The sequence below is a fragment of the Podospora pseudoanserina genome, chromosome 2, assembly GCF_035222485.1.
Source record: "Podospora pseudoanserina strain CBS 124.78 chromosome 2, whole genome shotgun sequence".
Taxonomy (NCBI): Eukaryota; Fungi; Ascomycota; class Sordariomycetes; order Sordariales; family Podosporaceae; genus Podospora; species Podospora pseudoanserina.
The window spans coordinates 4886335-4910840 of NC_085921.1; the positions used below are offsets into that span (position 1 = coordinate 4886335).

Here is a 24506-nt window from a genome sequence, read left to right on the forward strand (position 1 = left end):
GATTGACTTTACCGGACCGAATGGAGTCTTGATGGGGTGAGGGAGCTGAATGACGTGGACATGTTTGGTGCTTCATGTCAAAATTCTGCCGACTTCTCCTTGCACGCAGCAGCCATGGGATTTTGTTTCGCTGGGTAGATACGGTAGAGAGGTTTTTCCTTTAGAAACAGAAGTCTTTGACTCTGTCGCACAGCATAGAATGGGCTCGAGGAGTGGTAACTATCGTCGAGGGCTAGATTCATGTTGTGTTTTGCGGTTTTAGACATGTCGTACCACTCCACAGAGTCCGGACTTTTGTTGGTCGCCTCTGGCTCTGAGTAGAGCGGGGGATACTATGGTGATATTCTTTGCCAAAAAAAATCATCAGTCTAATGGGAAACGCGCTGAATCCTCACATTTAGTCTTGTTTGTGGACCGTTTCCCCTGGTCATGGTGAAAAGGGGTAAATAGGGGTAATCTTGGCATCTCCACCTAGCAAGCCCCTTAGCTGAAACTGAAGTAAACAATCTGAACACCATCTCCAGTTCTCCGCAACTCCTCGGGAACCAGATATATAGTAGACCACTAGAAAAGGTCAATTTGTGGATGCAGGTACCCAAGCCACGATGTTCAAAGTTGTATGGACGATTGATCCAGGTGACTACCGGCTATATGCTCCGGGCTGAATGACAAGACATTTTGGACGTCACCCATTGGATGAACCAACCTGCTCAGGGCGGCTAGAATCTATATAACCTCCCCACCTCAATCTTCCATAGAGATTCCCCGCAGATCCATGCCGGTATATCGTGGTTGACGTTGGCCATGACTGTGAGGATGAATCAAGCTTGAAGTAGCTATATTTAGTTAACCAGAGAGAAAAACATGTTTGCTCACTTCTCATTCTCTATCCTCGCATGTGAAAGCCCAAAGAAAGTATCACAATGCTCACCCTTCTGATCGCCTCCCTCATCCTCGGGGCCACCACCGCCCTCTCCCTCCCCCGACAGGCCGACCCCATCGAAGAAGAAGGCTGCACCCGCGCCCTCCTCACCCGCTACACAGAATCCTACCTCTCTGCCCAAACCATCGGCGACCCCTCCATCCTCTCCCCCTCCCCAGAAATCTCCTACACCGAAGACTTCCGCGCCATCTCCATCCGCGACTCGGTGCTCAACACCCCCTTCCGCATCGCCCATAACCGCTCCCTGCTCGACACGACCCAATGCGCGACCTACACCGAGATCATCGTCACCGACCCTGCCAATCCCCGTGTGATTGGCACACAGATCAGACTTGACGCCACGGGGGAGAACATCGTCAAGATCGAGACGTTGGTCACAAAGGAGGGCGACTGGGCGTTTAACGCGTCGCTGACCTATCAATACGTGGCGAGGGAGACGGAGAATAACTGGTGGTTTACCATTCCTGAAGCGGACCGCGACACTAGGGAAACGATCCAGGCTGCGGCGGATGCGTATTTGGATTTGTTCAATGACCCTACTGTTGTTGTGCCTTGGGGTACGCCGTGCAACAGGTTGGAGGGAAGCTGGTACACGGGCAATGGGAGCGCCACGGACAGCTGCAATGTGGGGGTTCCGTCTGGGGTGCCGATCACGCAGAGGAGGTATGTGATTGATGAGACAGTCGGGACAGTGGACGCGTTTGTGCTGTTTGGGACGAGGCCGGATAGCCATGAGTTTCGGGTTGAGAAGGGGAAGTTGAGGCTGGTGCATACTTTGACTGTGATGAGGAATGGGACTTTTGTCTGAAAAGGGGTGACTACCTGTAACATTGGTGATGGAATGGCATTCAGAGGCACAAAGTTCAACCGGCAAGTCTGACAGAACATAAATGGCGTGAGAAAATCGGCAAGTCCGCTTCACAAATTCTATCTCCTATCACGCTGAGCACCACTCAGTAGCAACGAAATCTTCGTATCCATTGATTCTATCCCTATTGGCGAGTGTCCGATTACCTCCCCTGGGGCTCAAAGCATTCCCGAGTACTACCTTGCCTCATAGCTGACTAGGACCAACGTGGTCAACCTCTTGAGTGAGTGAAGCAAAGTCTGAAGTACCTTACCTACTCGAACCGCTCATGGGGAAACACCTCGCGGTTGAAAGTGAAATCGTAGTCAATACCACGCTCGTCCATCGCCCCCTTCAACTCATGAAGGGTTTCCTCGGTCCACGGTGTTCCAAAGCGCGTAACATTGAACTCTTTGTTTAGCGACAGGTTGAAAGAGACCATGTTGGGTACAAATTTGTCGAGTAGTGGCATTACGTCTTCGAGCCCGAAGTGGAACCTGCAGGTGAGTTCGTTACTTCGACCGCCATATGAAATGCTTCAGGTTGGGGCAGGCCTTAATTATGGGCCGCAAGCTGCGATTCTTCAGATATGCTTTGGAAAGTGTAAGGCGAGCGAGCTTCTTTACTTTGATTCCCTCCAGCGATTTGGACCCCGAGGTTGCCTCAGACCAATGTTCGCGGAGACCCTCAACTGTGCATTTCTCGAGATTTTACCCCTTTCGGAAAGATGGAAACCAAAAGGCAGGGCGAAAGGTTGGGGGAATCCCCCTTGCCGACAAGCAGGATCTTGGTGAGGCGTTGCATAGATTATGGGGCGTTCAGACTGAGCAGTGATTCGTCGCGGTCACAGTAAGATGCCTTGATAGCCATCACCTTTGGACAGAGGGAAGCCAGTATCTCAAGCCTTGTGTTGTTGCTAAAAGGCCGTACTGAATACCTCAGACGAGAGCCTCTGGGCTTCATGTACACCATCCAGTAATAGTAATCGAACTCCAGGTCCCATAGTGTAGTTAGGTCAAGCTTGTGCAGCTACTTCCCTATGAAGCTTTGCGAAAAGAAGTGGTTCGGGTAGTATTGGGCAAGCTCAATTGGTACCATTTTGGAGGGTCCCGGGACACATCCTGGAAATGGAACCATCACACCATTGCCCTGCTTCTCGATAAGGTAAATTTGTTTCACAGCGTCAGCAAGATTGGGACGAAGAAGTAGCGTGCGGGCGAAAAGCCACCGCTTCTGGGTGGTGGGTCGGTGGTAAAGGTGAGGTGTTGCCACTTGGCTTAGGGCTCTGGAGGTCGACGCCAGAGCTAGCAGAGTAGAAAAGTCTGCGAGGTCATTCTTCAGTACACAGTAAGGACAGAAGTGTCCGACTATGAGCTTGCGGAGCTCGAAAGGAAGTTCCACGACGAGAGTCATGACTCAGTCACTTTGCTGCAAGCTAGTAGAGCTTTCAGGTCAGGGTCAGCAATTAAGGCATTCATCGACCTCGGATATTGAGAGTCTGTCCTAACTTACGCGTAGCCGAGATGTGGGTGCCGAAGTTGGTTTCTGAAGAAAGGAGACAAGGGCGGTACAAGTCCTGGGAAAGACTTTAAGCCGCGGGCGGCCAACGTGATGGTTGATCTGTCGTAAGGAATGGTGAGAGTGAAGACATTGAAAGGAGGAGGGTTTTAAGCCCATGATCCCAACGCACAGACCATGATATGGTCCCATCTATCAAGAGATCATCTGAAAATTAGGTATTTCTAAGGAGATAACATGATGGAAAACAAAGTCTGCAAAGATGAGCCAACAGCAGGTATGTGGCTACCTCGTATTCTCGACAATAACCTGGATGGACGGTTGGGATTACCACCAAGTGCCAAGCGAAGAATAGACGACATCTGAAGCACCAAGATACCGGTAGTAACCCTACTTTTGTCAACATAAGATGCTCTGAATCATTGCACCAAAGAGCAGCATCGAAAAGACAGAAGATGATAAGCCGCAGACATAGCTTCGGACTTCCTCTCGTGGTAGCTATATGAGTAGGGATAAGGAGCCCAGGTAACTAGGCTAGACAAGTTTCACGATACTAGGTCAATAAAAGTGCCAAGAAATTACTGCGGTCTTTCACGGCGTTCTCAAATGCTGACGTGGCGATCCAGTACTTACACTGCACAACATTTCTCAAAGCGGACAGACAGCGGAATGCCAGGGTCTCATGGTCCCCACTTCAATATCTGTGGTTTTTGAACAATGGCTCTGTTTTCGGAAGGCAGAAACCCATGTCCTTTGTGTGTTGTAATAGCCAAGCACGCATTCCAGGCTGTGTGCTTTGCTTTCCCTTTTATATTACACCCAGCAACACCAAGGATCGCAACCTCACAACGCTTGAACGATGAACGCTAAAAAAATGAATATTGGTGTGAGTCTTTTGCTGAGTCCCACATTATGGTTCTTTAGTCTGAGCACTGTGACTCCAGGGGTGATGGCTGGGTCGATTTCGAACCCGTGGAAGGGACAGCCAGCAAGGCCAGCGACCTGTCACCTAGAGGCTGAGACTCTAGTGACTGCACAACGGCTAGACTCTGCCGTTGCATTGTCATTTCCCCTGTTTGACACATCCCCTATCTTACCCGGATTCGATGCCACAACACAAGGAGCAAGCAACGATGCTGTTCTACGCCGCATCGTCACGACGATGACAACCATTTCCAGAGACAGGCGAGACTGTGGCGGTGACAGGACTACTGGCAGTTCCGGTGTCAGCCTACAATACCATTCCTGTAGTGTCGTGGCAGCATGGAACCATCCTCTCTTTCGACCAGGTGCCTTCCCATATGGTGAAGCTCTCCGATACAAACTACAACGTGACCGACGATGCCGACTCCCTGGAAACTTTGTTTAATATCCAGCGATTTGCAGCGAACGGGTTTGCCGCATTGCGGCGGATTACATCGGCAAGGGCCCACTTCAGGAAGGGCGTGGCGAGGCCTATGTCGTCAAGGGCGCAACTACGCAAACGGGTGTGGATATTCTCAACGCTCGGCTCGCCGCGCTGGAGGATCTTGGTTTGACACCGGCGAAACTGGTCCCACATGGTTGGTCCCAGGGTGCCCTCAACACGCTATGGTTGCATCAAGCTCTCCGCTTCGATGGAATCGATATTGAAGCGACGGTTGTTGCCAGTCCCTTCAGTGATCTTGATTAAGTATGGCGGTATTGGTCTGGGAAGGTCATTTTCCCACTGCCGGAGGGTTTCGAGAGCTACCCTCCCCTGGCTGCCTGGATTGCGCCTTGCATGATTGTGGCTCTTGGTAGCTACGAGCTGTACTACAATCTCTCAGGCCTGGAGACGGCGGTGCGGCCTCAATATCGGGAACTAGCAGAAAGCAATTGGCAAGAATATAACATCAGCGCCATTGATCCCTCAAACTCTCCCAACAGTACCAACCTATTGGCGGATAGCTTCTGGAAAGGCTACACGAACGATCACATCAGTGCGCTGCAACGGCAACTGATCAGAAATGCAGCCATAGACTGGGAATACGATAGCCCCATTCGTTTCTACTATGGTCTTGCCGACGAAGTTGTCCATCCGGCGATGGTGACGCGAACAGTTGCTGCTGGGGGCAGGTATGCCCCTCCAATCCAGGTCGCCAGGGCTAGCCACCGGGCGACATTTCTTGCCGGGCTGTATGGCAGCGGAGCATCGCTTGATGGCTTCGATAACGTGTTGTCTTGGTTTCAGAGCAAAGCTTAGTTAGGCACTCGCTGAGCTTGATAGGAGGATAGGTATTGAATGATAAGCTGCCCGATAATTGTAAAATACCTGCCATGAAAGTCATCCAAAGTAGGTGGCCATTCCCAAAATGTCCTTACTTCAACTCAGGTCAAAGATGAAGGGTCTCACGTGGTATCGCGCCTATTTTGGTGTGTTCAAAATCTCCGCGGTCGCGAAACATGGGTCGGTCATGTTTCCATCCACAAATGCACATGCCCTCTGCTGTCCTTTTCTTCGGTATTTCTCTTCCAGGTTTGCACCAAACTCCACTGTGGGGTTTCAGTGGTCGACATTGGCCATGTCATCGCTTCGACCACCTTTTTGGAGCTTCTGACGAGGTACATGACATCGGAGACATTATGCTTCACCATGTGTCGCACGCTTATCGATTTCGCACGGCTGCATCGGCACCTGGAAAGTGGGCGCCCGTTTTTAAACTTGACAGGGACGACTGTGGTGTCGTGCAAGGCACCTGCCGACTAGCCGTAGCGTTCCAACAGGTCCGGGGACGGCCCGGGGACGGCCCGGGGATAGCAGCACACTGACGTCAATGCCACAATGAGCTGAAGGAGAGCAAGTAGAGCTCCGTGATATATCATTGTGTTTGTGGCCAGTCTTGCACTTCCTGCAGATATTGTCGACATTATCTTTTGGGGAAGCTGCCGGTCACCCTACCTTTCGCAGTGCCCTCCTCAATACACCAGCATTCGACCAACACCATCGGTTAGCTGGGACACTATTGACTGAAAAAAAGTTCCCATCACTCGCCATCACTCCAAGTTCTGCGATAATAAACATGGGCAACTTCCTCAATCGCAAGCCGGTCCCGGCCTCGGATGCGAACCATCACACCCATAGCGACTTGCACTCGGCGTCTTCTCGACCGAGTGTCGGTCAGTGGTTCAAGGCGACATGGCTGGATATCTTGACCATGGCTGCCCTTGGCGCCGTTGGTCTGGGTGTAAGGATTCTTCTCTGGGCTCCTGCTGAGCTCCTGACGTTTGGGTCTAGTTACTGACAGAGGACTCACTCAGGTTTATCACGCGAAACCAGCCCCGACCCGTTCGTTCCCCGTCACGTTTGCCGACGGCGAGATCGTCTACCCCGAGTTCGGCTACCCTCTTCGCAAGGAGATCATTCCGATCTGGCTCGCTGCGTTTCTGGCTTCTGTCATTCCCATTGTCATCATGCTGGTCATGCAGATCCGAATCCGATCGTTTTGGGACTTCAACAACGCAGTCATTGGCTTGCTGTACAGCCTAATCACCGCCGCCGTGTTCCAAGTTTTCATCAAGTGGCTCATCGGTGGCCTTCGCCCTCACTTCCTTGCCGTTTGCCAACCGGATTTGTCTCTGGCTTCTAATGCGGCCGGTGTCCAGGGAGCTGGGTACAATGGACGGGGATACACAGGCATCTACTATACCAAGCAAATCTGCACCGGCGATGAAGATGAGATCAACGACTCGCTGGAAAGTATGCCCAGCGGGCACACCACTGCCGCCTTTGCAGGCCTGATCTTCCTCAGTCTCTACCTGAACGGCAAGCTGAAAGTATTCTCGGATTATCACCCTGCCATGTGGAAGCTGGTCGTTCTGTACGCACCTGTCCTCGGGGCCTGCTTGATCGGAGGCGCGCTTACTATCGACGAGTACCACAACTGGTACGACGTTTTCGCCGGCGCTGTTATTGGAACTGTTTTTGCTTTCAGCGCTTACCGGATGACGTATGCCTCGATTTGGGACTGGAGGTGGAACCACGTCCCGTTGAACCGCACAACGTCTTTTACCTTTGGACATGGCGGCCAGCAATACTTGGACGTGGGAACGTTTACGAGACGGGGCGCTTGGGGAGAGAAGCACGGCCTGACTGGTCATCATGATGGGACGGCTGCTCACCACCATGCGGCTCCTATCGGGGCGACTACCGGAACGAATATTCCTCAGAACGGTGTCCATGGCGACAATATGGTATAGTGAGCAATGATAGGTATGGAATTGTGTTTCAGGGTAATGCGGAGCGGGAAACAAAGCCGGGTGGGTGAGGTAGTGTAACCCCAAAGCAGGATGGAATTGGAATGGAAGCTTGCGGTCGAGGGTGGAGACCATGGGAATTATTGCCGAGAGGCACAACCCCTCCTTTCATGTCACGATGAGTTGCTTTCTCATTGACTGATCTTTGATTTGAGATCATTCGATACCACAAAAAATTGCAATTTTCTCTCTTACCCAAGAAACCAAAATATCCTTATTGAAAGTCATTAATCAACCACGTAGAACAATCACCACTTTAACCTCACTATGCCGTTCCCATTCAAGACGGTGCTTATCACAGGAGCAACATCAGGCATCGGTCTTGCACTGGCCGAGCGCATGATATCTGCGGGCATTTTTGTCATTGCAATTGGCCGTCGCAAAGATCGTCTTGAAGCCCTGGTTGAGAAACATGGCAGCAAGAAAGTCGCTGTTGAGCCATTTGATGTGTCAGACTTGGACGCCATGCCCGCGTGGGTTGAGCAGTAAGCTACATCAATCCTTTCGTGTTAGCCTATTCGTTGACCGTGATCTTTTTTTAGGATCACATCCAAGTACCCCCGTCTCGACTCCATCATTCTCAACGCCGGCTTCCAGCGGTCCCTCGACTTCACGTCCCCGTGCACCATCTCCTTGTCGTCCGTCTCAGCAGAGCTCACCACCAATTATCTATCCCCCCTCCACATGGTCTCCCTTTTTCTCCCGCACCTGATCTCGCTCGCCCCATCCCCGACGTCCATTGTTCTTGTCTCCTCAGGTCTCGCTGTCCTCCCCCTGCCCCGATGCGCAAATTACTCCGCCACCAAAGCCGCCGTGCACAGTCTGGCTTGGTCACTCCGGTGCCAGCTTTCCGGTCCGGAATCACCTCATACCCACCACATCAAGGTAATTGAGATCATGCCGCCGGCCGTGCAGACAGAGTTGCATCCCCAGCAAAAGGACTTGGTAGAGGCGGGGCAGGATCAGCCCGGGATTGAGCTGGAGAGGTATATCGAGGAGACGTGGGTGGACTTGGTGGGGGAGGAGGAAAAAGAGGAGATTGTGCATAGTGTGTTGAGGGAGAGGTTGGAGGCGGTAGAGGGGCCGAGGAAGGGGGCGTGGGAAGGGTTTGTGAGGGCTATGAGGGGGGCTGGGTTGAGGTTTTGAGGTTGTGGGGCATTTAGTCGTCCAAGTCGCAAGGGTCATCATCATCCTCCATCTCCCCCATGTATTTCCATTCTATTTCGTCTGGGTGGTTGTTTTCCAGTAGCTCCTTTTCCACCAATGAGATTTCCAGCTGGACGTGTCTGGAGATTGTTAATTCATCTGCTGTTGCCCGCCTTAACCAACAGTTTGCCACCGTGTCTTGCGCGGGATCATCGCTGAACGGTTGGCCTTCTAGTCTTGGAGGGCTGTTGGGAGAGAGGGGTGTTGGTTTAGCCGTCACCTGCACCAGCAAGTTGTCTCCGAACGGCGCCGTATGAGGATAATCGACCTCAGAGTCCAAGTCAAAGCCTGTATGAATATCTTTGTTCAAGAACTTGAGAAGATGTTCTGGTCCTGGTGCATCTCCGTCAATACTACTTCCCGGTTTTGGTCCATTACTTTGGTTCAAAATATCCACCCACCGCTCTGGTCGAGGAAGTTTCCAGTCAATGAGCCAGATGCCGAAGCGGGGGAATGGCGGACAAATATAGACCACCAACAGGTAGAAGATGGGCGAAGAACTGGCCCCGGTGACACCCAGAATTTGAATGTATAACGTCCCGTTGGTCATTAAAGCTCCTCCGTCTTTGAGCATGATGGTCCCGAAATAGTCCATGTCTGCGAAACCGAGGAGTCCTGCATCGGAGCTGCTGGAAATGGCCCTAGGTGCCACAAAAGACCACTGTTGGTGACCGTCTTTATCTGGCCTGTATCCGGATGATTTCCGCAAGAGCAAGGATGCCAAGCGCGAGCTTTTGGCGTGAACCGTAAGTAGAGTGGTTGATGGATTGATGAGGGCCGAGGGCTTGGGGTGAGTGAGGGTAATACTATGCCGGCCCAAGCTTTGCCATTTTCCTCTAAGCAATCCGGTGGTGTCCATGAACTCCTGCCACGAATATAGGGATCCAGTTCTCAGTACCTCGTAGACGGGATGTCCAATGCTGGTGGCGGCCAAGGGCAAGATCATCGGGTCGTCTGGCTCGCTGGTCCGCGCGCAGTTTAATTTGATCGCGTAGAGAGCCGGGGTCCGTGAATTCGAAAGCCGTTGCTGATATTTTGAACCTTCGTCTTCGAATCGTTGAAAGAGTTCAACTTTGAGGCTGATGCCGCCATTGGAAATGCCGACATTCCTGGGCCCTTTATCAAAACGAATGACTGCTAGCCCGTTGGATTCAGAAAATGCTTCGGGAGATTCTGCAAACAAGCTCTCCCGTACCATCCACTCAGGATATCGGCCTCGTCCCCTCATGCGTTCAGCAAATGAGTATGCATTGGTGGAGAATACTGACCCTTTTCGGGTAGTCCAGAGAAGAACCGTTTCATCGTTGAACAGACGTATCAGCTCGTGCTGGAGGCGAACAAACGCATTCTTGCCTTCACCATAGAGGAGGGGCATGTGAACGCCTAGGAGACCCATCATACTGTAAGCCCTGTCCTCGATCTTTGTTGTCTGGCGTTCAGAAGCCCACGAGAGCTCTGTTGCTATGGAACACGACCTAAAATTCTGGATATCCTTTTGTTCGATCGTGGTTGCATATGCTACTGCAAGTGTGCACGTTTCCCTGGAGCCAACGATGTTCCAATCTGAGTCGACAAAAGCCAAGAATGACGGAGCAAGCAGCTCCTGTAGAGTCCATCCCCTCGTGAACCAGCGACTTTGGACCACCTCGGAATTGCGAGGCCGTGACTTTCCATCACTGCAATAATGTGGAGGGACATCCTCCAGAAAGGCGTAACAGATCTGAGCCTCTTCATACCAGCGGAACATGGAGTTGATGGCCTCTCCAAATTCATAGCTGTCGGCCTTGTTGATGCAACACGTGTCGATCCAGACGTACTGCCATCCCTGGGATCGTGCGAGTTCGCAACAGTTCTTGACCTTTTGCCAGCCCTTGAGCGATGTTCGCGCAGAGCTCGAGATGTCATTGAAGGTGACCTCCTGCTCTCCCCATGTGTGTGATAGAATGGCATATTGGGGCATGTTGTTGAGGAACTGCTCAAGTTTGAGGGTTGTAGTGTTGAGAAGTCTCATTTTGGGGAGTCACCACTGATTCAATAGCAGGAGGGCATCAAGATGAAAAGAAAACGAAAAAGGCAAAGAAAAAAGAGGAAAAGTGTTATGGAAAGTAAACACACGCCCAAGACAGAAACTGCAGATAGAAGTAGTCCCGAACCAAGAAGCTAAGCGCTGAGGCTGAACAAAACCAGTGCGGCACGCAGCACAGTCACCTCCTGTCCCAAGCCACAACTCATCACGACGACTCTTAGACAGGCAAGTTGGCGGCGTGGGTTGGAGTTGCCGCCCGCCAATGAGAGCTGCTCTGGCAGCGACGAATTTCCTAGCAACAAGCGAGCGGCCATGCAACCCAAACAACTTTTTGTTGACCTCTTCGACGTGCTTTCGGTGCCTGCATATCTTCATAGCGAGGACATGACATGTGTTTGATCAACAGTTCCTCACGCCATCCTGCCCCTCGACGTCGGTGTGCCCATCCCGTGGATTTTCCCGTTGCTTGTCGGGCGGCTCCCGTGGGACAGGGAACGGGGAAATCCTTCCCACCCACGAAGCTTCTTTAGACTTCAAATACCCCTGAATAAAACCGCCAAGGCACTACACATTCATCATGGAGCCGGTAACTGGCCTACTGTTCCGCTACCGAGATTGGCAGCGGCTCAACCACCCCCACAGGGCTGATGATCAAAAGTCAGGCCAACAACTTCTCATCGCGTCGAATGCTTTTCGTCTTTTTCACGCAAACATCTAGATTGAAAAGACCAGCACGATGGCGCCACACCGACTGACCAGCGCTCTCCTGACATCATTGTTGGCCACAATCCTGACCGCCGGGACAACGGACGCTGCCCTTCCCGACGTTCCTTCACCAAAGAACTATGTCAGACGGGCCCTCGCCCGCGCTATCGTACTAAACAATCACGTTTACATTGAAGGCGGCCAAATCACTCAGTACGAGGATGGCTTCAGCTCCATTCGCGGCCGAGTGGAGAACCAGGTCAACTCCACCCTCTCAATTCCCCTGAACGAATCGTGGAAGTCTGAATCAGTCACCATCAAAGCAACCCCGAAACCTTTTGAAAGTCTGGCTAGAAACAGATGGTACTTGTGGACCGATACAAAGAATGGGGTATTCTATGCTTGGGGTGGCTACTGGCCGTTTGGGCTCGAGATGGTGACGGATGAAGTCTACAAGTTCACCGCTGACAGCCGAGGAGGAGGTGAATGGGGCGTGGAAACGCTTCCTAATGGGGTGCGCTTGGATCAAATCAGCCCGGGCGAAGCTGGGGCTGTCACCAGCACCGGCACAATGGGAATCGTCATTGGCGGACAAGCCACTCCTTGGACGCAGTTGGGGAGGGATAACACTCGCCAGCTGTCTGGGATGATAACTTTCGACTTTGAAAGCAAGGCGCTCATGAATGGTACTCAAAAGTTCAGTCCATTTGGGGACACGCCAGTTGTCGGAGCGTCTGCCGAGTTTATTTCAGGGGTTGGGGAGAATGGGATTGTCATAGTCATGGGAGGACACGTGGGAAGAACTGACAAGGAGGTACCACTTGGGGAGATGGACTTTTTCGACATGAGAAATGTCACATTTTTCGATCCCGTGACGAAAGAAACCTGGTCGCAAGTTACCACTGGAGATATTCCTCCTTCACCGAGAATCGGATTTTGCACAGCAGCATTCAGCAGCAAGGAAGGGGGCCACGAGATGTAAGTTGCATGATAGCTCTCCTGAATAACTGGATACGAATTGCTGACGAGACAGTTTCATCTTTGGTGGCTCAAATGAGCGGGACTACTTGGTGTACGAAGACGCTTACGTTCTCAGCCTGCCCGGATTTGTCTGGACAAAACTCCCAACACCACCAGGCGGCCGGAGAGCTTACCACACATGCGTCGCCGTCGGCAACCGACAAGTCTTGAGCGTCGGCGGTCGTGGCAGAGAGAATGAAATACGAATCCAAGATGCGATCCCTCAGGGGCTCCTTCTGTTCGATATGACAGCGATCGAATGGAAGCTGGAATACGATTCCAACGCCGCCGCCTATGAATCAGCAAACGCCATCAAGGACTGGTATGAGAAGCGGTAAAGAACATCTCTTCATATACATAATTCATGATCAGTTGCTAACTCAAAACCAGAACTTCTTCTGATGTTCAATGGTCTTCCGAAGGCGTCGAGCAGCTCTTTGCAACATCTGCCGAGGCCTTATTCACCAGTGGAGACTCGTCAGACTCCCAGTCAGATTCAAATACAGATTCCCCGTCGGGCCCAACAACAACCACGATGCCAGATATATCAGCACCTGCCGGCTTGAGTACGGGAGCAATGGTGGGAATAATACTAGCGGCTGTGATCTGTCTGGCCGCCATCATTGGTGGTTGGCTTTTCTGGCGTCGACGACGAGCTGGTAGACACGACGCGCTCACTGAAATAGATGACCTGGGCGAGCTGGGAGTGGACGGAGCTGTTGATCGCAAGGAGCTGGCCTCGGAATCACATGTGCGAGAGATGCCCTCTGATGCCCAGGTTGAGGAGCTGCCGACCAAATTTCAGGACACAAAGGTACCTGTTGCCCATTATCACGAGGTCGATGGGGGCCATGATTATGCGGAGCTGCCAACCTACCACCGGCCAAGGCCCAGGGCATCGCAAAACACGCTGCCGCCGGTTGAGTTGGATGCGGGCTATACAGGGAGGGAGCTGATGTAATAGAGCAGATGAGCGAGGTCATTGTACATATTGTTTTGATGAATAAACCCAGTTGCTTCGAGACTCAGGGGACACCGAGAACGAAGTGATATCACAGCAATCCGGAATCTCAGTAGCGAATCGCTAGGTAGACTGCATTTGTTCACTTCAGTCATCTAATCTCTATCCCCCATACCTCGGTCTTCCCGCTTCGTTAGGTACATGTCCGATCACAATCTACATGACATCGCCAGGAATCTTTTGCAGCCCTTTTCTACTTGTCAGCAAGCACAATCTTCACCAGCATCTCCCAGCGAGGCAAACTTACATCCATCAACATTCTCTGGAACATTCTGTGGCTGAGTGCACCTCATCGCCTCCTCAGACGATTGGGTCTTGAGCTCCTTGCAAACCGCATTGGAACAACGGGCATCGAGCGCGCGCTGCAGAGAGTCTCCCTTCCAGCCAAAGACGTAATCGCCGTGTTGGGAGTACCCAAGCCTGTGGGACAAGTGGTCAGTCACGGTTGGCCCGGCAACAAATCAAGGGGTTAATTAACAAGAGAGGTCACCTACCCGTCACCAGTGCTCCACACAAACGGCTGCGACCCATCCTCGGGCCAGAGACTCTTGTCGTTGAACGCCTGGGTATCCCACATGACCTCGTACATCAACTGCGGCAGTCTAACCGGGTGCGAGCTCGGGCAGGGGCCGGTGCTCTCGAACGATCCAGTCTGGGGGTACGCCACGTGGCTCTTGTGGTCAGGCGCGTCGAGATTCTTTCCGTCCCAGCAGGTGGGGAACGTGATGGTGGTTCTGATGCCGCCGTCGCAGAACTTGTTGGGGAGGGTGGTGCTGTCGCTTCCTGTGCAGGGGGCTCCGCCTCGGTCGTACCCAGCGCCGAGGCAGCGGTGGCAGAGCTGCTTTTGCATGCCCCTGTTCTGGCGGAGGCCGGCGTCGCCGACGAGCATGCGGAAGCCGGGCTTGAAGGCGGTGACGGTTGTCTTACCGTCGTACGGTGGGATGTAGTAGACTGTCACGCCGCCGTCTGTTCGGAGGCCGACGTTGGGGAACTGCCTCACGCGCTTGTAGGTGCCGTTGCGGGCCTTGAAATAGAGGACGGCGGTCCAGTAGTTGCTAAAGTCCTCGCTGAAGGTGCACGAGGTGCAGGTGGAGTTTTTGACGAGGTCGAAGCCTTGCTCAAAGGGCATGTGGGCGTTGAAGGAGTTACCACCGACGATTTGATGGACGTGGGGAGACTGTTCCAAGCCTGGGTTGACGAGGGGGTCGAGGCGGGAGACGACGAGCTGGGAGCAGCCGAAACGTATCATTTGTTGGGCTTGGGCGGCTCCTTGAAGGAGTGCCGCTGCTAGGAGGGTTGACTTCATGATCTTGGTCTGTTTCTCCTGTGCTCCTGAGGCGGATGGTGGTAGGAAGAACGATGGGAGTTTCACCAGCAGGAACAACAAAAGATATCAGCCTCCAAAGACGCTCAACCCGGAAAATCAAATGCAAGAACAGACAACAAGGTAACCTCGTCCTAAATACACAAGAGTCCCATTCCCCGGTTTGGGGTAAAGGACAAACCACATGGCAAAGCCTTCCGTCTACAGCCGCCCCAATGCCCTCTGCTGATACAAAGGCATGTTCGGATAAACCCGAGCCTTGATATTTGCGATGCAAGGGTAATCTACGACTCTTGCTTGGGAGGATCGGCAGATGAAAAGCCTTATACTATGGTGCGTGTGTTCTGTTGGGGTAAGTCTTAGGGAAGGAAAAGGGGGAAGTTTCCCCTCTTTGCTGATCCCGCCTTGGTAATAAGCCAGCCGCAGGTTGCTAATATGGCAGAATAGGAGGGTAAATAACAGTGATAGTCCACGCTCTCGATACGATATGGTGCACATGAGCTACACTTCCTTGCCACATTCTAGAATTGTTGCCATGTGGCTAATCTGCATCTCCGACACGACCAGGATAGCGTTCGGCCTATAAGGGACGGGAACAGAGAGACATGATTTAAATCGATTGCCAGGCACACCCTCTTTTGCATGTGGTTTTAGTGTTCGTGTTGACCTTCCTGATCGACCTATACCCTTACTCAGACGTCACAACATTTTGTGTCTTTCACGATGAGATACCTTGCCGTTGTGCTGTCCGCTGCCGCAGGCGTGCAAGCAGCCAGACAATGCTCAACCACCACAGGGTACACCCACCGGGTACTCGATGCCCGTTACGATGGCCCAGATGTCGATAAGCCAGGCAGCGACCTTGCGACCATCTCGGTCAGTCTCAGCAGTAGCACAACACCTCTTTACGAGTGTGTAGCGCAATGGCCAGAATCATGGAAGGGTTTCCACAATGTCACGGAGAAGCTGATTTGGAGCGATTGCATCTGGACTGGTGCTGGTAGTGGGGCGGACAAGTCGGTGGCTTTTGCGGTGGATTGGAATAAGAAGGTGGTGTATCTGGCTCATGTGTTTGCCTGCAGTGATCGTGAGGGGTTAGTCCATTTTCTCGATTCTCGTTTTCTCTCAGTGCTTGGATCTGACGGCTTTCGTCTAAAACCAGGACCGACGGCCTAGCGACTGGAACGCTCCCTCTTTCCGAGCTTGACTGTGACTACACCGAAGAGGGCAGCGCCTATTGCATCCCCAAGGCGACATCTTCAGGCGCTCGCCCTGACCTCAGAATAAGCACTGTACTTGCCCCCACGGCCCCAGACGCCAACACCGCCTCCTGCTCTGAGATCTCTGAGCAATACCAGTCATGGACACTGGAGAAGTGGCACAGACAGTTTGTCCTCACTCCTGGCAGCTTTGAGCCCAAGGCCGGAACCGATACTGGACCAAGCTTCACTCTCAAGAGCTTGGGCGTGAATGGCGTGACGTTTACTTGTGCCACTACATCTGCCCCGGTTGGTCCCTTTCAGGGGGAGTGCAAGTCGGATGTTACCAAGGCAGTCGCGACGTTCACTTTCGACCCCAAACTCAACATTTTGACTGTCAAGCAAAAGTGGGATTGTGGGGATTCGTAAGTTTTCCAGACGAAGACGAGTTTTTTGCTCAAGGGCTAACCTCATCAATGGCAGTGCCGCGTTGGAGACGGTTGGTGTTGGCTACATGCAGGGTACTTGTGACAGGGGCTTCAACAGTGATGTCTTTACTTGCTCGTCCGAGCCAGTCCTGATTGGAACTGAGGCGTTATAAAAACAGTGGGAAGACTTGGCGAACGATTGGGCTTTTCTGGTTGCTGTTATTCACGCATTTAAATATCCGAGCAAGGGAACCCTTTATCCTGATGTATGAATCTGTGACTCCATGACCACAATCGATTTATTAAACTACAAATCCAAGTGTACCCACCACTTTGCGAGCCACTCTTTCCACTCCCTCAAACCAGCGCTTTGGTGGTGGCCCTTCATCGACTGCTGTGGCTGTGTCCTTGGCAGCGTCAAGTGCGGATAATTTTCTCTTTCGACCTCGACTATCCGCGTCGACCATTTCGCCAAGGGCTGTATCAAAGTCCTGGAGGTCAAGGTCCAAATGTGATACAAATCTGCTGTTATTCTCATTTGAACGAAATCTGTCGAGCTCCAGATCCAGCTCCAAATCCACCACTGTACCATAACGGGCCCAGTAGTTAGGGTCCTCTGCATCCTTACAACTGACAGAAAGCTCGAGCATTTGGGTGTATGTATGATAAATGGTCCTAGAGTTTGCCAATATCAGATGAGCATTTTCCTTCTAGGTACCGTAGGCAGCCGATGAGAGGACCATCAAAACAGACTCACCACGTATCCGGGCCTCCAAGAGGCCACAATCCATCCGGCTGAAACCTTTCAAAGGCAAACCTAGCAATTGACTTCTTGACGGCACACTCCTTGATGAGCTGAACCAAGACTGCCGTGGAGGCAGATTCCTGACAGAGGATGCTAAGCTTCTGGTGTCTGTACCGCTGGATGACTCTAGTTGCAGCGGGCGCACGTGAACCAAGCGTGTCGATGAAGCTCTTCTAACATATGTATCACGGAATTAGTTTCTGTATCCGCCCGTTCTCGAATAATAAAGCGGGAATTTGTGAACTGACCAGCCCTTTCAGGCTTCCATGATTCCAGTCTTTGGTTGTTTTCCTGAATTTCTCGACAGATGTATACACGATACGCAAGGCGCACAAAACAATAGCGGGATCATAAGCTTCTCGCGGATCTGTGTCCTCAGGACTAAGCGTCTTGTTGATGAGGTAGAACAACCTGAACGCAAGATCTTCAACCCGATGTGCCAGTGCATACATCAGTTCGAGGATGAGGTTCTTGCCCATGATAGGCCCGATGCTCTTCATTCAAGACAATCGTTCATAGTGAATCAGGTGAGTGTTCCAGTTGAAGAGAAGCCCGAGATAAAAGGCACACCGCGACGAGGCAACTATGACCCTCTGCTGATGGGGCATTAGCAAAGACAGGCCTCAACGTTATATCACACCTTACGTGGAAATGAAGATACATACGTCAAGTTCCGATAAGGCTTGCATCTCCCGTCCGGGAGCCATTCCATTTGCGAAGACATCCAACAAGGTCGCAGAAAGTGAGGGCTCAACATATGAGTCAGAGGCATCAGCGTAATCTGGCGCGGGACGTTGTGGATAGATGGTTCATGCGAATTGTGTGGCTAGTCATCGAATATGGTGAATAAACCTTGTCTTCACCTCCGCCGTCAATGTGGCAAAGAATGTGGTCGTTTGTTGAGAACCAGCTCTCGAGACTCATGAACCCGTCTTGGAAGGTCACTTTGTCGATCTCCACACGAAGTGAAACCAGAAGCTCGTGGGTCGCCTCTATTTGAACGCAATACTTAGCGACTCAACCTACCGTGAATTCTAATGGCTTTATACTCACTGATGTCAAAAAACATAACCAGGGGCATGGGAAGGTGGTCTTTTATGCCAGTGCTAGGGGTCATTTTGCTTGCCTTCTGAGAAAGTCGGTTGCATCGGCTGCATGGCACTCCTGGAGCCCCATCGCACTATAGACGTTAATCTTACTGGGGAGAGTCTGGGGTCAAGCAGGAAGAAAAGGGTACGGTGCTTACACTGCCGGTTTTCTGTGCAATAACGCACTCTGCACAAACAAACCTTTGTATGCGTTGATTTGACGCCTGGGAATCTATGGCGCCAGGACCAAGTTGATGACCAGCTTTAAAATATACCTTCGGGGGCAAGTTCTCAGCTAGCAAGGGAAAAAGTGCCATTCCACCATCCACAACCGGTATGGTGTTGGTCTCAACTGTCTCATAAACACTCGTGCAGTCATATTCGGACACTGGACTTGCCATCGGAGCCATGGAAGGTTTGTTGTTGCCGTGAAGGAGAGGTAAGTCCCAGTCTGAGCTCCCAAGACCACAAATTTGATCCTCCTCAATGCAGCTGACTTGTGAGGGATATTTTGAAGCCTGTATTGCACAGTGTTCGTGTCGATGATCAAAAGAATAGTGTGGATCGGCCCATAGGAGATTTCGTGGCGTTGGTATGCCAGGCCCGATTTGGGATGCATAGTCGCGTGAAGCTGAGTGTTTTCCCGGGGTGCTTTTCCGGGATGGCGTGAAGGTTGCTCGTTCCAGTAGGTCCTCTGCTGGTCGGTTTAGGGGACGGTATGCTTCCTCCTGAATCTGATAAATGGTTAGCGCGGGGGTTTATAAGTCCTAGACACGTTGCAAATGATAATGATGTCTTCTAACCGTAGGTTTAATGAAAGCAAAAGTGAATTCATCGATCTGGTAGTCTCGAAGCCAATCATATGAAGACAAGTCAAGTAAAGCATTAATATCATTGTCGGTCCCGCATGTTAAACCTGGATCTCCTGGGCTGGTCTCCATGATTGTTGTAAGCCAAGACGCAAAGTGAGTGCCAAAGATGACGGGAGTTCGGGTGAGTTTGAAAAGACGTCAGGAAGGCAATGAGGAACAATCTGGGCAGTCATGTCGGTCAAGTTCATAATAAACAGACCCTACCTTGATCTTCAGAAACCAAGTGGCCAAGGTAAGGTAAGGCAAAACAAACGGTCAGCAATATGCTAGCATTTGATTGGCCGAGGGTGCCCGTGGCTTGCTCGCTTCGACGGCCAGCGTCTCGGAGACTGTATATATTCGTATAGAGGAGTCTCTGCCGTCGGGTTTCGCTTGCTGCACACATATGTACGGTTTTAACGACACAATCACCGTCGATCTTGTCACTGGTAAGTTTGCTTTTTTCCGATTATCAGTGATGATGGTGCTATTCTCGCCCTACCGCTATCGCCGCATGATGACTCCATCCGAATTCTGCGGATCCATCCGAGCCCTCGCCGCGATGCGCCAATTCGATGCAGACTGGACATCCGTCGTCTTTCTGAGCTGGCACCACCGTACGAAGCACTTTCATACACTCGGGAGATTGCATTAGACACAGTGCAGATATTCATCGGAGATACCGATGCCCAGCTTAAGGTCACTTGGAACTGTTTCAACGCGTTGAAAAACCTGTGACTTGCCCGACACCCCCCGCCCAATGTGGATTGACGCCATTTGCATCAACCGGGAAGATAACGAAGAAAGATCACATCAGATGCGGATGATGGACCGGGTCTATGCATCAGCCAGTCGCACCGTCGTTTACCTCGGAGAAGAGACATCTAGCAGCCGAACCGTTTTCAAAGATCTTACCCAGGCTGTTGATGGGCCCTTCAAACTCTTTGAGGATGGCACTTGGAGACCAGAACGCCCTAGTCCGGATGAGGGTGTAGTGGTGGGATTGGAAGAGCTGATTGACCGTTCATGGTTCTCTCGAATCTGGGTACAACAAGAGGTATATGTGAGCGACAGAAAATCGGTCCTGGTAGTGTGTGGTTTAGATCACGCCTCGTGGGAGCTGCTCCATCGCTGTCTCTTCGGGTACAAGAGGTAGACCTTGGTAGTCAACCGATCTGCAGCTCCCGGTGTACTGACTTTATCCTCTTATAAAGAGAAGCTTCCCACCTGGTGGAGTTTGTGGAGAGCCCTCGGCTCAACTAGATCGTGTCAAGCAACTGACCTCCGAGTCAAATTATTTGCGCTGAAAGCCCTAATCGGTCCCGGGAGCATCAGTCTGGATCACATCATCGACTATTTTCGAAGTCTTGAATCAGTTCTGGCCGCAGTTGCAGAGTACTTACTACCAATCATAGGCTTAACGTTACTGTTGGCCGTCCGCCATCGCCATGGTCGCGTTGGTCTTGCTTCTTGGGTCCCCGACTGGTCTCAAACGCAGCCACTGTGGGGCTTGGATGCCTTTGGTATGGCCGTCCGAAAAGCCATGGGCAACACCAAAAAAGGATATGTTGACGAAAGGCCAAATGAGTTAGTACCTGGTACCTATCCAGCGCTCATCAACCTGTTGAGGTACCTGTAAGGCTGAGTAACCCGAGCCAATCTTTGCTGCAGCTTTCATTACATCTTTTTTTCCAAGGCCCTAGAATATGACCCTGGAATTTTGTGTGTAGATGGTTGGCGTGCTGGGAATATCACCGGACTGGGGGCAACGTTCCGTTTTTGTGACACAAAAGACACAAAGCAACAATTGGCACGCATTCAGGAAGTTACACGGCGGCTAAAGAGGGATGGAATGATACCCGAGGGCTACATTCTACCATCTCACATCAAGGATCACAACATCATATCATGTGGGTGTGCGTCCGTTGTTCGCGTCCGTTGTTCATGTCTCTACCCCACAGTCTAACTAACCAATAACACTAACCACTTCTTGCTTAGCATTCAACAATCTAGGCACGGTAGAAATGAGACAGCTTTTTACCAGAGGCCTTGTTTCGGCAGGTGATGAGGACGAACTGGTACGCGTTATTCACTTACGTACCTGGCGAAACACGCCACCCCAAGCATATGCATCATTCTCGCATACCTTTCCCCTATTGTCGCCAGGTTGAAACCGCTACTGATATATGTTTCATTAAACAGAATAGCATGTACATTGATTGGTTTCCCGCCGAAGGAGACGTTCCTTCGTGGATAATCCCGGAGGCCACGCGACACTTGAATGACTGTAAGTTCTTTGTGATTGGGGAACGTCTTATTGGAATAGCACCCGAGGCTGCACAAGAGTCAGATGTTCTTTTTGTCATCAAGAAAACACATTGGCCATGTCTCTTACGACCAGCTCCGGGTGGGCGCTGGCAACTTGTCAGTGGAGATTGTTATGTCATGGATTTGGAGGAAGAAATTGGGTATAAGGAACTTCAGTTTTCCGTTGGAGGAACATGAGATGGGTCGAGAATTGAGGGTTGGTTGGACGAGGAGCCAGGAAAGTTGGAAGTCTGGTAGATTCCAAAATAACCGCGAGCACATCACCTTTTGACGGAGTTCTGGGTGAAGGAGTTGCAAAAATGCCCCGGAGCTGTAGCTTTCAGAGTGTGAGGCGGTAGACTGTCCCACTTTTTAGAGGTATTCAGGAGCTGATATCAACGTCAAGAGATTCGCTCGGTACTATATTGGTGCTAAAGTGCTTGCGTTCCGGAACCGGAAGCTACTCCCTGTTCTAGACTGTTTGCCAGTTAGCTTCGGATTGCGTCATATGGAGTCACTCTCCGCCATGAACACCAAGACAATTGACAGCTATATGATCTCAACAGCCAGGGTCATATCTTTGCGCATTCTGAGAGCTTAACGTGTCCTCCAAGGATGGAAAGAACACCAGACTTTTCGGCAATCCCTGTCACTGATCTGTCCCGCCGTTATGATCCAAGCACAAGGCCTGAGCTTTTAGCCGATCTTCGCCATACGTTGACCGACCTGGGATTTCTGTACCTCATCAATCACCGTCTTTCCGACGTTACCAATGCAATTATTGACATTCTGCCACAGCTTTTTGCTCTTTCACCTGAACAAACGTGTGAAGTAGCACTTATAAACTCACCCCATTTCCTTGGCTACAGCGGTGAAGCAACCAAGACAACAGCAGGCCAACCTGATATGAGGGAGCAGTTTGAGTTTGCAACGGCGTCATCCGATGTCTGGGAAGATGGAGGTAGAAAGGATCCATTTTTCCAACGACTTCAGGGCCCTAACCAGGTACGTAGTCTGCCAGGTGAAATCTTCATTGTACCTTAGTAACAAGACTTCAAAGTGGCCCAGAGTCTCATCCAAAATTAGAGGAGCCATAACCTCGTACATATCCTCTCTCAGACCTATCCATAACCTCTCTGTCATTGGTTGCTGAAGCTCTCAATCTCTCGCCCGATAGCTTTGATTACTTCCTCTCAAACTTCGGTTGGTCTTAAACTCATCAGATACCCCCCGCCTACTTCAACCAGGGATACCAAAACCCAAGGTGTAGGCCCCCACAAAGATTCCTCAGATGGTTCACGTTCCTTCTCCAAGCCTCTGGGCCAGATGTAAAAGGCCTTCAAGTCTTGAACAACAACGGCGACTGGATCGACGTCGCACCGATCGAGGGAAGCCTCGTGGTGAACATTGGCCAGGCCTTCGAAGTAGTCACGCACGGTGTATGCAAAGCCACAGTTCACCGTGTCCTTCTGGACGGGCTGAGAGAAGATAGATACAGCGCCGCATTCTTTCAGGGATCAGAGGGAGCCTGACCAGGACGGAGGCGACAGAGACATTGAGACATCACTTTGAAGGATGGGACGCAAAGGGCAAGCCTGCAGCGATCGCAGTACAAGACGTTGAGTCGCCCTTTTTTAGGGGAAAATATGAAACGTGGGGGGAGAGCCAGCTAAGAACGAAGATTAGGAGTCATCAGGATGTTGGGAGGAGGTGGTATCAGGAAGTTTGGGAGGGATACATGGAGGATGTATAAAGAAGCTTCAGGAGAGCCATTATTCCTATCAGGTATTTATATTCCCCAATCGATATCTGGTATACCACGTAAAACCATAGTGGCTCGATCACGGCCTGTATAGACAAGTTCAAAAACCAAAAGCAAAATCCCATACCCACATCTCAGCTATTACTGAGTAGGTAGCTACCTCCTTCTTAACCGGCTTTGCCAGTAACCGAGAGTCTTCGTCCGCTCTTCAATCCTCTTTTCCAACTCCTCCTCCCATTCTGGGTATTCGTCATCGCCACGCTCTTGAGATCTGGCGTCCTCCATCGTGTCTGAGAAAATGTCCCTCGCAATACAAAGCGGGCATGCAACCCGATAGCCGCACCCTACCCTCTCAAAATACCAAACATGTCTCGCCGGGCCCGGGCATCGACCACCGGGTCATATAAACCATCCTCCACCACATACCCAGCAGTTTCCATTATCCACCCACGAAATGACATCAGGTACGGTGAGGTCGAAATACAGACCCGATGGGGCAGAAGTTGAGCTGGGGCTGATGCTGACATCAAAAAGTTGATCTGGAAGCTCAACAAGTGTAGGAATCCTGGTGATGGAGGCGTAGGGTAGACCAGAATTCTTATCCCAGTCGTCTTCCTTGACCTCTTGTGTGTTGATCTGAGCTGCCCTTTCCGCTGTGGCGCATTGTAAATACCACTCAAAATCACCAACACTTTGAGGATTGGGAAGCCTTCCAGCGAGAACCTTTCCGTTGTTGTAGAAGTCAGGAATAGGGTACGGCTCATATGGTGGTTCGAACTTTTGGCCGACGCAACGGGCAACCGTTTTGCTCACGTTGTCGGAGACTACAGCGTTGATGGACTCAATCTTGACGAAACAATGCTTCGGATCCCGGAGAGCTGCCGCCTGTGCCTCATCCAAAATCATCGACCAGAGTTCGGGCGGAAATCATAGGTCGCGCTGTCTGGACCTGATGCAGTGAGATCCATTGCGGCTGATCAGGTCTTCAATCCGGTTAACAGTGGCAAGTTCGGTACTGAGGAACATAAGTTGATCCTTCAGGGAGTCGGGGCTCTTTGACATAGAGCTGATGCTCGCATGGTCGAGGAGTTTCATGGTAGAAGAAAGGTGCAATGATTGTCTGTTAATTGGATTGTGTGACTGAAACTTGCTTGAGAAGAAGAGAAAAGAAAAAGCAAATG

The 24506-nt window shown here is 51.3% G+C and overlaps 10 protein-coding genes across 10 annotated transcripts; 7 read left to right on the forward strand and 3 right to left on the reverse strand.

Annotated features, from left to right (window-relative positions):
* Nucleotides 1-923: 923 nt before the first annotated feature.
* On the forward strand, nt 924-1751 carry QC764_213420 (uncharacterized protein; the record flags this gene model as incomplete). Its single annotated transcript, XM_062945049.1, has 1 exon — nt 924-1751. The coding sequence occupies one exon, from the start codon at nt 924-926 to the stop codon at nt 1749-1751; it is 828 nt and encodes a 275-aa protein (XP_062803938.1).
* A 2858-nt stretch (nt 1752-4609) lies between these two features.
* QC764_0045330 (uncharacterized protein) lies at nt 4610-4980 on the forward strand (the record flags this gene model as incomplete). Its single annotated transcript, XM_062940326.1, has 2 exons — nt 4610-4671; nt 4695-4980. The coding sequence occupies 2 exons, from the start codon at nt 4610-4612 to the stop codon at nt 4978-4980; spliced, it is 348 nt and encodes a 115-aa protein (XP_062803939.1).
* Nucleotides 4981-5070: 90 nt separating this feature from the next.
* QC764_0045340 (uncharacterized protein) lies at nt 5071-5532 on the forward strand (the record flags this gene model as incomplete). The annotated part of the gene is made up of 1 exon (XM_062940327.1): nt 5071-5532. One exon carries the CDS (start codon nt 5071-5073, stop codon nt 5530-5532), a length of 462 nt encoding a protein of 153 aa, XP_062803940.1.
* A 573-nt stretch (nt 5533-6105) lies between these two features.
* QC764_213440 (uncharacterized protein) lies at nt 6106-7526 on the forward strand (the record flags this gene model as incomplete). Its single annotated transcript, XM_062945050.1, has 2 exons — nt 6106-6514; nt 6588-7526. The coding sequence occupies exons 1-2, from the start codon at nt 6350-6352 to the stop codon at nt 7524-7526; spliced, it is 1104 nt and encodes a 367-aa protein (XP_062803941.1). The 5' UTR covers nt 6106-6349.
* Nucleotides 7527-7850: 324 nt separating this feature from the next.
* QC764_213450 (uncharacterized protein) lies at nt 7851-8729 on the forward strand (the record flags this gene model as incomplete). Its single annotated transcript, XM_062945051.1, has 2 exons — nt 7851-8068; nt 8126-8729. 2 exons carry the CDS (start codon nt 7851-7853, stop codon nt 8727-8729), a joined length of 822 nt encoding a protein of 273 aa, XP_062803942.1.
* Nucleotides 8730-8742: 13 nt separating this feature from the next.
* Nucleotides 8743-10800, reverse strand: QC764_213460 (uncharacterized protein; the record flags this gene model as incomplete). Its single annotated transcript, XM_062945052.1, has 1 exon — nt 8743-10800. One exon carries the CDS (start codon nt 10798-10800, stop codon nt 8743-8745), a length of 2058 nt encoding a protein of 685 aa, XP_062803943.1.
* A 342-nt stretch (nt 10801-11142) lies between these two features.
* Nucleotides 11143-13607, forward strand: QC764_213470 (uncharacterized protein). Its single transcript, XM_062945053.1, has 3 exons — nt 11143-12498; nt 12554-12874; nt 12931-13607. The coding sequence occupies exons 1-3, from the start codon at nt 11552-11554 to the stop codon at nt 13499-13501; spliced, it is 1839 nt and encodes a 612-aa protein (XP_062803944.1). The 5' UTR covers nt 11143-11551; the 3' UTR covers nt 13502-13607.
* A 59-nt stretch (nt 13608-13666) lies between these two features.
* QC764_0045390 (uncharacterized protein) lies at nt 13667-15196 on the reverse strand. Its single transcript, XM_062940328.1, has 3 exons — nt 14056-15196; nt 13809-13981; nt 13667-13749 (listed from the first exon to the last, which is right to left on the reverse strand). The coding sequence occupies exons 1-3, from the start codon at nt 14865-14867 to the stop codon at nt 13718-13720; spliced, it is 1017 nt and encodes a 338-aa protein (XP_062803945.1). The 5' UTR covers nt 14868-15196; the 3' UTR covers nt 13667-13717.
* A 359-nt stretch (nt 15197-15555) lies between these two features.
* Nucleotides 15556-16826, forward strand: QC764_213490 (uncharacterized protein). The gene is made up of 3 exons (XM_062945054.1): nt 15556-15979; nt 16048-16509; nt 16568-16826. The coding sequence occupies exons 1-3, from the start codon at nt 15609-15611 to the stop codon at nt 16683-16685; spliced, it is 951 nt and encodes a 316-aa protein (XP_062803946.1). The 5' UTR covers nt 15556-15608; the 3' UTR covers nt 16686-16826.
* On the reverse strand, nt 16769-19725 carry QC764_0045410 (uncharacterized protein; the record flags this gene model as incomplete). Its single annotated transcript, XM_062940329.1, has 8 exons — nt 19549-19725; nt 18564-19139; nt 18371-18481; nt 17983-18309; nt 17566-17910; nt 17270-17490; nt 16838-17187; nt 16769-16773 (listed from the first exon to the last, which is right to left on the reverse strand). Exons 5-8 carry the CDS (start codon nt 17815-17817, stop codon nt 16769-16771), a joined length of 828 nt encoding a protein of 275 aa, XP_062803947.1. The 5' UTR covers nt 17818-17910; nt 17983-18309; nt 18371-18481; nt 18564-19139; nt 19549-19725.
* Between the last annotated feature and the right edge of the window lie 4781 nt (nt 19726-24506).

Coding starts and splice junctions, on each gene's coding strand:
- QC764_213470 (XM_062945053.1), top strand. CDS start 11,552: ATGGCGCCACACCGACTGACCAGCGCTCTCCTGACATCATTGTTGGCC. Junction 12,499..12,553: donor AAGGAAGGGGGCCACGAGAT/GTAAGTTGCATG, acceptor CTGACGAGACAG/TTTCATCTTTGGTGGCTCAA. Junction 12,875..12,930: donor AAGGACTGGTATGAGAAGCG/GTAAAGAACATC, acceptor ACTCAAAACCAG/AACTTCTTCTGATGTTCAAT.
- QC764_0045390 (XM_062940328.1), bottom strand. CDS start 14,867: ATGAAGTCAACCCTCCTAGCAGCGGCACTCCTTCAAGGAGCCGCCCAA. Junction 13,982..14,055: donor GTGTGGAGCACTGGTGACGG/GTAGGTGACCTC, acceptor CTTGTCCCACAG/GCTTGGGTACTCCCAACACG. Junction 13,750..13,808: donor TCCAGAGAATGTTGATGGAT/GTAAGTTTGCCT, acceptor CAAGTAGAAAAG/GGCTGCAAAAGATTCCTGGC.
- QC764_213490 (XM_062945054.1), top strand. CDS start 15,609: ATGAGATACCTTGCCGTTGTGCTGTCCGCTGCCGCAGGCGTGCAAGCA. Junction 15,980..16,047: donor GCCTGCAGTGATCGTGAGGG/GTTAGTCCATTT, acceptor GTCTAAAACCAG/GACCGACGGCCTAGCGACTG. Junction 16,510..16,567: donor AAGTGGGATTGTGGGGATTC/GTAAGTTTTCCA, acceptor CATCAATGGCAG/TGCCGCGTTGGAGACGGTTG.